General features: G+C 44.7%; 1 protein-coding gene across 4 annotated transcripts; it reads right to left on the minus strand.

The window, feature by feature from the left end:
* Nucleotides 1-37: 37 nt before the first annotated feature.
* M6PR (mannose-6-phosphate receptor, cation dependent) lies at nucleotides 38-9,537 on the minus strand. 4 transcript variants are annotated; one of them, XM_084766349.1, is made up of 7 exons: nucleotides 9,222-9,537; nucleotides 5,696-5,875; nucleotides 4,907-5,073; nucleotides 2,856-2,965; nucleotides 2,474-2,604; nucleotides 1,606-1,732; nucleotides 38-1,455 (listed from the first exon to the last, which is right to left on the minus strand). In XM_084766349.1, exons 2-7 carry the CDS (start codon nucleotides 5,872-5,874, stop codon nucleotides 1,333-1,335), a joined length of 837 nt encoding a protein of 278 aa, XP_084622475.1. In that variant the 5' UTR covers nucleotide 5,875; nucleotides 9,222-9,537; the 3' UTR covers nucleotides 38-1,332. The 4 variants fall into 4 exon arrangements, with proteins under 4 accessions (XP_084622475.1, XP_084622474.1, XP_084622476.1 ...); XM_084766348.1 differs by lacking the exon at nucleotides 9,222-9,537 and adding an exon at nucleotides 9,149-9,165; XM_084766350.1 differs by lacking the exon at nucleotides 9,222-9,537 and adding an exon at nucleotides 9,008-9,131.
* Nucleotides 9,538-9,896: the final 359 nt, after the last annotated feature.

A 9,896-nucleotide genomic window follows, 5' to 3' on the forward strand; every position in this document is an offset into this window, starting at 1 on the left:
ACACTCTCCTCCCTCAACACAAATGACAAAGCCAGCATGTTTTGTATGTTTTGTAATTATTGTGTTTTTGTACAAAAAGTGGTGTATTACTTTTCATTTAAAACATGGGGGGAAGGATGCAAACAACAAATGGGATGCCTTTTTAAAAAATAACATTATTTTTTTTCTGTATAGAAAGAAAACAAAAATCCCACTACCACAGCAAGAGTACTGAGAAGTTAGAATGACGTCATTTCATTTTCTTTCCTAAAAGTAACAAATGGCCCCACCTTTTCTACATCTCCTGTGTTCTTACTTAGTGGCCTAGGAGGTCACTATTATAAAGACCAGCCCGTGGTTCTGGGCACAAGGCCTAAACAGAAAGGAGGAGAGGATTAAAAACCTTTTCCCATAGATCGGTGGGTAAGACACTTCCCTGAGCCAGCAGGAGGGACAGGTGCAGCAGTGTTCCCCACCTACAGCAGAGACCTGCAGAACCCTCCAAGTCCACTTCTGTTCCCTTCCCTTTAAGATTGGGAAAAACAAAAAGCCAAACTACAGACCTGTGAGAAAAGTGCAGTACAAGTTGAGAAGTACTAGTAGAAGGCAGTGAGCAAGAACAGGTTTGCCAGCTTTTACGTCAAACAGAAGAAAATCAAGGAGATCCCAATACAAGGTGACAGGTTGGGGACCTCTAGAACATGGGTCTGTTTCCTTTAGGACTACTTGATTAGGTGTTTGGGCTACATACAGATCTATAAGCACAGTCCAGGGCCCAATTCAAGCTGCCCAAAGACCCATAAGCAAGGTGATGGCACCTTAGAATCCTATAGTTGGGAAATTTCACATTTTTCCTGTCCTAATCCCACACAAGGGATAACCAGGTGACTGGCTCCAGGCTCAAAGCGAACAGAATTGGGGTTATAGCCAGGCAAGCCTGCACAGCAGCTCTAGGCAGCCGCTCATCCTCATGAGGCTGCTGTAGGGACAGAACATGAGGCAACCAAAGGTGCGAGTAATCTTTGCTTTTTTTAAATTAAAAAAATCCAGTGTCTCAACTTGTGAAAATGTTTAGACAGCCAGGGCTCGTGTCTTTCTGCCCATTTAGCTGTCCTTGCTCTTCCTGGGGGCACAAGAGTCTGCCCTCCAGGCCCTATGTCTACCTTACACTGTACTTGTGCAGAGGAAAAACAACAGGAGCAAAGGGAGGCAGTTTAGGGTCAAATCAAAAGCCAACTGGAAAGCAAGGATATTAATGGCAAAGCAAGAGATGAAAAGAGTCGGCTTGAGAAGTCTGGCTGATTATGCTTTGGTTTGGGGAGTGAAGAGGTGGCTGGATGTTAAATAGTGCCATCACATTGGTAGCAAATGGTCATCCCTTTCTTCTGATTCCTCCCCCAGCTGGTCATCCCCAACTCCACGATATGCAGCAGGCACATTGCGAGGTTTTGAGCGGCACACAAAATCACAGCCATCCTGTAAAGAGCAAAAGCAAGATAATCTCAATTATCCATATTAGGTGAAACAGATAATATGGTTTCAGACTGTGACAACTGGTTTTTGCCAGGAACTATTAAGAGAACACCCGGAATCCAGGGCTTAACTCAAATTAACTTTGCTACTTACAGCTACCAGGTTGCCAAGATCCTGCCAGAAGGCCAAATGAGGAAACTGCTCCATTCCCTTGGCTCCCACCACTAGTCGCTGGTATAAGAAACCCCCCATGATATAGACAGCAACCAGTGATGCAAATCTGGAGAGGAAGAAGAAACACATTTAAAACTATCAATCCTGAAGTGGTTCCACATATCTATAACAGCTATTCAAAGGCCAAGGCTAACCTTTATATTCAATATTAGCTGTCTTAAGCTAAGGTATACTTCACAAATAAACAAAACCCAAAAGGGCTCCTAGTACCTCAAAAAACCTGTTAGGAGTACAGTCAATCAAAGAGACTTAGTATGTGATTCTGATAGCCACGAATCACTATTAAACAGGGTTGTTCCTTAAAAGTTCTACTAATGTAACAGGACAGTAAACTGTCCAAAAGCACAGGTGGTGGTGTACACCTTTAATTCCAGCACTCAGGAGGCAAAGGCCAACTTAGTCTACATAGTGAATTCTAAGCCAGGCCAACCAGAGCGACACAGTGAGACCTTGTCTTTAAAAAAGAAAAAAAAAAGCATCTTCAAATGCAAACATTTATTGGGATTAAACACAATTCCTTTTATTTTCAAAAAGTCAGGTCTGGTCAAGTTTGTCTTTAATACCAGCAACGGGAAGCAGAGGCAGGTGACTTCAGTTTGAGGCCAGCTATAGCTACATAGTGAGGCCACTGCCAGGAGCTGAACATAGGACCTCCAAGCAAGCACTCTGCCACCACGCTACATCCCTGAGCTTAATTTCGTTCAACTTTTACAGCCTGTTATTTTGGAATCAGTCACCTTTAATTTCGTATATGTAAACACACAGATGAATCTGAGAAAGTACTCACATGACAAGTAAGATCGAGCCCACGCTGAGGTGTGAGGCCTCTGGTGAACAGGCTAGGCTGCTATCCATCTCAAAGAGGTAGAAACAATCATGGACTTTGCCTCGTTCCTCGGACACTGGGTTAAAATTGTCCTGACAATGAGAGGTCCAAACAGTAATTATGCATAAGATGGTTTTTCTTGCATCCAACAAACAAGATTACCCCTTAATAAATAAACAAACATTTGCTGCTCCTGGTTTAGTAGTCTATTCTTTACATAAGGCAAATCTGGCACAGTGAAAATCTGAGTTAGTTTTCTCATGTCCACTCCACACAGACTTGTCCTCCTGTTAATCCCTTTCCCTCCGGTCAGTTCAACCTTCTACATCCCAGGATACCTTACCGCTAGTGTGTGCCGATTGCAGGAGATCATCACCACTGCCCGACGCTGCTCTTTGCCACAGTGGTTGTCATATTCGTCACCTCCTTTATATATCAGCATGATCCAATTACCTGAGGAAGGACAAGAATAATGGCACTGGAGTCCAGGGGAAGCAGAGGCAGCAATGGATAGTAGGGTAGCGTGAATCAGCCCTGAAACTGCTGTTAATTAATGCTAATTGGGGGCTGGAAAAATGGCTGCTGTTCCAAGGGTCATGCGTTCAATTCCCAGCAACCACATGATGGCTCACAACCATCTATAATGAAATCTGGTATTCTTTTCTGGCGTGCAATCTTTACAGCAGACAGAACACTGTATAAGTAATAAATAAGTAAATAAAAAAATAATGCTAATTGGTATGATCTCTATATCTGAATGCTAAGCTAAAAACTTCCTTTTTTAAAAGACAAGAGTTTCCCTAAGTAGCTCTAGCTAGCCTTAATTTACTAATTATCTAGCCCAGGCTGGCCTCAAATTTGTGCTCTTCCTGCCTCTGCCTCCCAAGTACTGTGGTCACAGGCATGAGCCTGGCCTTAAAACTTGTTCCTTGACAAAACTTTGTGCTTCCTTGTTTTAGACAGTTAAGAACCGGATATTTAAGATTAATCTTCTATTTTACATTAAAAGTGGGCAACAGAACAGATAAAAACAGTTACTATCCACACTTTTAAAACTGTTGCACATTTTCTCAACACAAAGCAAAAGGGGAGAAAGTTCCATACGACTGCTAGGCAGTGGGGAGAAGTCCAAGATGACATAGATAAATTCAAAGTGATGGGTTATTGAGTTGGGAATACATCCCTTAGTATTTACTATGTTTAAAGTTCTTTGTAAAATATTGTTTGACTCACAACCATGTGTAGTAAATAAAGATTCTTCGAACTTTGCATATAAGAAAACATGATTTTAAAATCAGTGATCTGGTACCTCAAAGCCATTACAGTGGTCTGAGTAAAAATGGCCCCCCATGCAAGCTATCCTGATGAGAGCTAATAGGCTATCGCCAGCTAGGGTAGGAGGCCCACCTATCAGAAGTCTAGGAGGGGAACAGGCAGAAGAGGGAGAAAGGGTGGGCCTGGGAAGATGAGAGGGAAGGGATAACAATCAGGATGTAATGTGAATAAATTTTAATAAATAAAATATACATTAAAAAAGTTAACAACAACAAAAAGGTTAACAAAATGAAAAAAAAATGGCCCCACAGGCTCGAATATCTCTGTGGTGATAGTGCACTAACCTCTGAAACTATAAGCTTCCAATTAAATGCTTTGTGTTATAATAGCTACATTGGTCATGATGTCTCTTCACAGTGCTAGAATAGTGACTAAGATACCATCACACTAGAAAAAAGATGAGTTGGGTTCAGAATGCACTCACTTGTGTTTTATTTTATTCTTTACATAGTGAGTATCTACATTGAATAATTTATGTTTATGGGAAGAAATTGTACCATAGGTGTTCCCTTCCAGCATATCTTTCATGACATTTGAAAAATGCAACTCCATTAGTACAAGTAGGAGAAAAATTTCCCTTTAAATAGACTTACTGGCTTGCACACAGAGAAAGGTTATTTTAAAATTCAACATTGGCAAATCTGATTAATCTGATGAGAAACGGATGGTGGAATTCATTAAGTATTTGGGTGAATAGAAGGACTCTAAGCTGTGTAAAATTTTGGCTAGATTCAGAATCATTTTCATTCTCAGTCTTTCACATTCTCTTCTTTCAACCCCTTTTTTGTCTTTCCTTTTGTGGTACTAAGGATCAAAGTCAGAACTTGGTGCATGCGGGCAAATGCTCTCCCTTGAATTGTATCTCCTGTGCTGGACTCCCTTTGTGTAAGCTTTGCACTATCTGCCAACACAGGGATGTCCCAAGCAGCCGTGGAACTGGGCTTTGTGTGTTACAGGTGCGAGTGGCATGCATAGGTGTTCCACATACCATGACATGCTCAAAAAACCGGGGAGGCCAACACACATACACAGCATTACTGTCAGCAGGAGATATCTTACTTCCATTGAAGATGTGAGTCTCGTTGATTCTCCCAACTACCGTCTCCTTCCCATTGTTTTTGTTGATCTGCACCAGGCCGGCCCCAGAGGAGTGGTTGCCAGCTTCCCGGCATATTCTGAATGTGTAGCTGTATGTGTCTGAACCCTGGCCCACAGTACTCTCAAAACTACACAAGAAAGAGAACAGTATTACTTGTTAGCATGCTTAGGAAGAACCAGACCCCTCCCTCTCACCAAAGGCACAGCATTTGTTGAATGATAGCCCCATAGACTCTCCTACTTGCTGATAACAGAAAGTTCAAATATACCACCCAGGACAGAAATACATTCTCGAATACCTATTCTAGCTATGCAAAAATGTTGGCTGTTTTTCCTCAGCAAGGATCTGTTTGTGTTCATGGGATGGTCATTTTCATGTTTACATATCTGAAGATTCCCTGACACTGATGAAGACATACTTAGACACGTGAATATTTAAATGTGTCTGTTTGATGTTTCTAAAGTCTTATTCTATGAAGCTATCAAGTAATGTTCTGGTGCCTAGAGGCTGGTGTTTTAGACTGATACTTTTCTGTGAAAGATAAATCTACATGGTCACATGGCTCTGAATTAGCTATCATTAAAGAGGGCAATGTATTATTATAGCCATATAAAACTAATCCTGCTAAGGTTCAGAATAGAACCCACATCATGCAATCCCGTCCAATTAAAGCTGAAGTCAAGTCAGTAGGGAGAAAAGACCCTTAATAATAAAGGTAGTTCCTTGAAGCCCTCCAGGCTCTTCTCTACCTTTTGTCGAACAGTGGCCGTAACCTCTCCAGGAGAGCCACCTCTTTCTCTGACTCCTTATCCTTTTCTCCTACCAGGTCACAAGATTTTTCTTCTGTCTGCCAGGATTCTCTCACAGCCACAGCCAGGAGTAGCAGCACTAACAGTTCAGGCCTCCGGCAGCCAGAGAAGGGGAACATCCTTTTCCAAGAGTGTGTTGGAAGGGAAAACAGCATCAGGAGAGAAAGAAAATAGATAAATCACATTGATTGTGCAAATATTAATGGTATTTTGATTATGCAAAAAGCATGAATCTGCTTCAAAACAAACTATGGGGTCCAAGGTAGTATCAGATGTCTTTTTCTTTTTCTTTTGAGACAGGGTTTCGCTGTGTAGCCTTGGCTGTCCTGGATTCAATTTGCAGACCAGACTGGCCTTGAACTCAGAGATCTGTTCACCTCTGCCTCTCAGACGTCTTTAACGCAGCACTCAGAGGCAGGTGGATCTTGGTGTGTTTGAGGCCAGCAAGAGACACTTGAGAGAATGTCTCAATAACCTCCCAAAGCAAAACCCCAACAAAACAAGACAAACTGTGGGCGTAGGAAGAAAATAATTATGATGTCCAGGGTGCAACCATCTTTGCTTGGTCACTGTTTGATGAAAGTTTACATTGTAGTATCCCGTTTTTCAAAGTTAGATTCTAGTTTACAGCTTAAGTCAGTGGCCTTCCCTAGAACATTCCTATCAGATCCTCGACTCTGTCTAACTTGAAGTTATTATGAAAGAGGTGATGCAGGGAGAGAAGCTTCACTGTGCGGGGCCCTAACATATCAGTAGCCCAGGAGCATCTAACAATCTCTCTTCATACCCACTGGAAGCACGTGGAGGGTGTGAGGCAGCCATGGCCCCTTAACTCACCTCAGTTACTTACACACCACTTGTCTGAAAAACCACCCAATCATAGATGAAAACTCACTGGGTCAGAAGGCTTACAAGTCTTCTAAAATCTACCCCAGCCCTTCTGAGCCACAAATCTCAAGGGCTTCTAGGCTTTCAGTGAGTTAGCTGTCTTTCCACACTCTGAAGTTCTGCATTGCCGGGTCCATTCTCTGTTGTATTATTCTAACAGGCCTAGCCAGCCTACGGCCTGTGGGACACATATATCCCCAGATATCTGTGAATACAGCCCAACATATTAGTGGATGACAATCTCATATTTCGATGTTGAAGAATTGGACATCTTGTCTCCGTCCTCATTCCTATCTACCAGTGACCCATCAGGCCACTGACTTTGTTATTTTACAATGGCTTCACTGTTTTTTTTTTTGTTTTTTGTTTTGTTTTGTTTGTTTGTTTTTGAGACATTTAACCCTTCTGGACTTTCCCCACAACAAGAAAATGAAAGCTTCGACTCTGTGATCTAATTGCATTTTCCTTTCTCCCTGAAACTTACCTACATCTGGGTTTCTAGTTCCCACATGCAAGGAACTTACCCACCTGACTTCACACACCCCAAACATCAATTCGCTACAGTAACACAAACGAGGCATTTCCACCCAACCACCACAGGTAGCCAAGAAGAGGTCAAAGGCTCTCCTATGGAAACAACAGGACACAGCACTGTCGGCGTTCACAGACACTACCCGGAATGCTTAATATTCAGTAACTAACCAATCTCCCCAAGCCTTATGCAGTAAGCTTGTCTCTGTTTCACAAATAAAAACCGAAGGACAAGCAAAACAAAGACCGCCGCACAGCTAGCGGAGCAAACAAGACAGAAGGCTCTAGAGTGCAAGGTCTGTGTGTCACCACCACCTACAGCTTGCCTTGTAATTTCCTGGGATGCAGGTAGGGTGCCACAACAGAGCTGCCTTTCTTCTTATAGAGTTAACTGGAGTGTACTTACCTCAGACTTAAGCTCTGGCCTTCCCTAAGCTCACCTATTGCTCAACACGTAACTCAGCCAGTCAGCTCACCTGACGGCTCCTTTGTTAGCCGACTTGGTGCTATTTTCCTCAAGTTCTCTGATCTAATTTCAAATGTTAACATTCTGGGCTCTGCAGCTTTCTCCCCAGGAGCATCTTCTGGAGGGATGCTCTCACAGAATGACCACCATGCATTCCAGCCTGAGAGTTAGTTCCTCATTTGTTAACTGCTGCTGCTTTCTCTTCCCAAATTAGGGCAAAGAATTTCACAAAATTGGGACAGGATGAAGAATTAAAACGAGCTGTGGCAGGCATCAGATGAAGAAGAATAACTTTGCAGTCTTTCCAGCTTAAGGTTTGACTGTAATTTTGAGGTGCTTCTCTTTGATCAAGTGTGGTGCACACCCACAGTGCTGTGCTTGCAGTATGTTAGCTCCATAGCCCAGAAAAGTAGGACCAAAGGACTGAGGCTTAGAGTTGCCTACTGAGTTATTTGTCCTAGGTTACACTAGTATTATACGAGTGAAATTACTGGAACAACCTGGATGACTAATGCCACGGAAAGCATTTGTGGGCAAACTTCTGCTAAGCATGGGCACACGTGGAGAGCAATATGAAATTAAAGCTGGGCAGGCCATTTTTAATATGGTACATAGATCCTCTACGTGCAAGCCATTTGTCTCGATGCTGTGAAAGAGGACCTTAGGAGCCTGAGAATTCCCCGTCAAATTTCTCATTCCATGGAGGCAGATCTACCAGCAACGCGGAAACAATCCTCTACACGGGACAGCCAATGACTACGTTAGACTGGGGAACTGCTGACGTCATTTAGCCTTGCTCTTACTTTCCCACTCATGGCCGGTTCCCATTTTCTAATGGAGGGCTTTATTTTCTTCCTCCTGCTTCATTGCAGCCAACACTTTTGTTTTGTTTTGTTTTCCGAGACAAGGTTTAGCTGTGTAGCCTTGGCTGTCCTGGACTCCCTTTGTAGACCAGGCTGGTCTCGAACTCACAGCGATCCACCTACCTCTCTGCCTCTCGAGTGCTGGCGTGCGCCACCACAGCCCGGCCAGCAGCCAACACTTTTAAGCAGCTCAGTCTCAACTGGTAGAAAGACCCAAATGCTGAGAGTGCCTCAAGGAGGTAGTTGTATGCTTCAAACTCCCCACAAGAAGAAATTTCCTCTGTTACTCTTTTCTGCACCGAGATAACACACCTTCCTCAAAGCTCTTAGATTCTGGAAATCCTCACCTTCCATCTGCTCCAAGCCATAGGCTTACTCAGAATGACTCCATGACGCCACTTTACTCCCACAATACAGGTCAAAATTCTTTCTCCAAGCATCCAGTAACACTTCACACGTCTCCACGCGCGGGCACTCCCCCCCCACCCCCCACCTTCAAAACACCTTAAATTCCTCTCTGATCTCGGAAGTCTCCGTCCTGGTTCCTAGAAGTCTGGCGCTCTCCGTCCTCACGCCCTTCGCCCCCACTCGGAGCTAGAACTCCCTAGCAAGACCTCCGGCTAGAAGCACGGCCATGTGAGGTACCTGGTCGGCATCTCCTTCCGCACAGAAGTGTGCAAGGACCCCAGCCCGCCTCCTCCACGCCCCCTCCACTCACGTGTCACAGGAAAACACAGCAGCCGAAGCTCAGGAAGGCCCCAAGAGTGTGTCTCTGGGGTTGGGAGACGCGGCAGAAGAGCGGGGGGGCGGGGAATGAGGGGGTAGCAAACCCCAATCCCTCGGTCCCTGTCTGAGGCCAGGGCTTCCCTAGGTGCCGCGCTGTGCTCTGCTCCTGAAACCGGAAACAGGAAGCGGCGAAAGGCTGCCGAGCAACTGCTCCTCCCACTAGACTCCGCGGCGTGTGACCGCAGATCTGTCGCTCCCAGTTCTTTCCTCTGAACGCTGATTGGTCAGCAGCCTAATTCGCTATGCCCCTGTCCCAACAACCCCAATCACTCCGAGATCGTCAAGACCAGTTTCTTCTTTTCGGGTCGCCTTTCAACCAATGAGGTTCGAGCCCCGCCTCCAGGGACTCTCCGACTAGCGCGCCCCAATCACGCGGGGGTCACGCGCCAGGTGTCCCCGCGCCCAGGGCTCTCTGGGAATTGTAGTTGCTAGGGCTCTTCTGCTACCCAGGCGGGTCTTCCGCGCGGCGCTGTTCTGCGGTCGGCCGGCTGGGATCGCTCCTGGTCTGCAGTAGACGCAACCGCTGGGACAGTGGAACGTTAGGGTCCTGCATGTTCTGGCTTTCTTAACACCTTTGTTCAGAATTTCCTAATTCTCTCAGGACATG

This window comes from Acomys minous (assembly GCF_964271855.1).
Source record: "Acomys minous genome assembly, chromosome: 17".
Classification (NCBI taxonomy): Eukaryota; Metazoa; Chordata; class Mammalia; order Rodentia; family Muridae; genus Acomys; species Acomys minous.

Excerpts from the sequence above, each read along its gene's own strand:
- M6PR (XM_084766348.1), bottom strand. Across the intron at positions 5,074-5,695 it reads CGGCCACTGTTCGACAAAAG|TTTTGAGAGTACTGTGGGCC; the intron begins GTAGAGAAGAGC and ends TTTCTTGTGTAG. Across the intron at positions 2,966-4,906 it reads GACTCACATCTTCAATGGAA|GTAATTGGATCATGCTGATA; the intron begins GTAAGATATCTC and ends GTCCTTCCTCAG.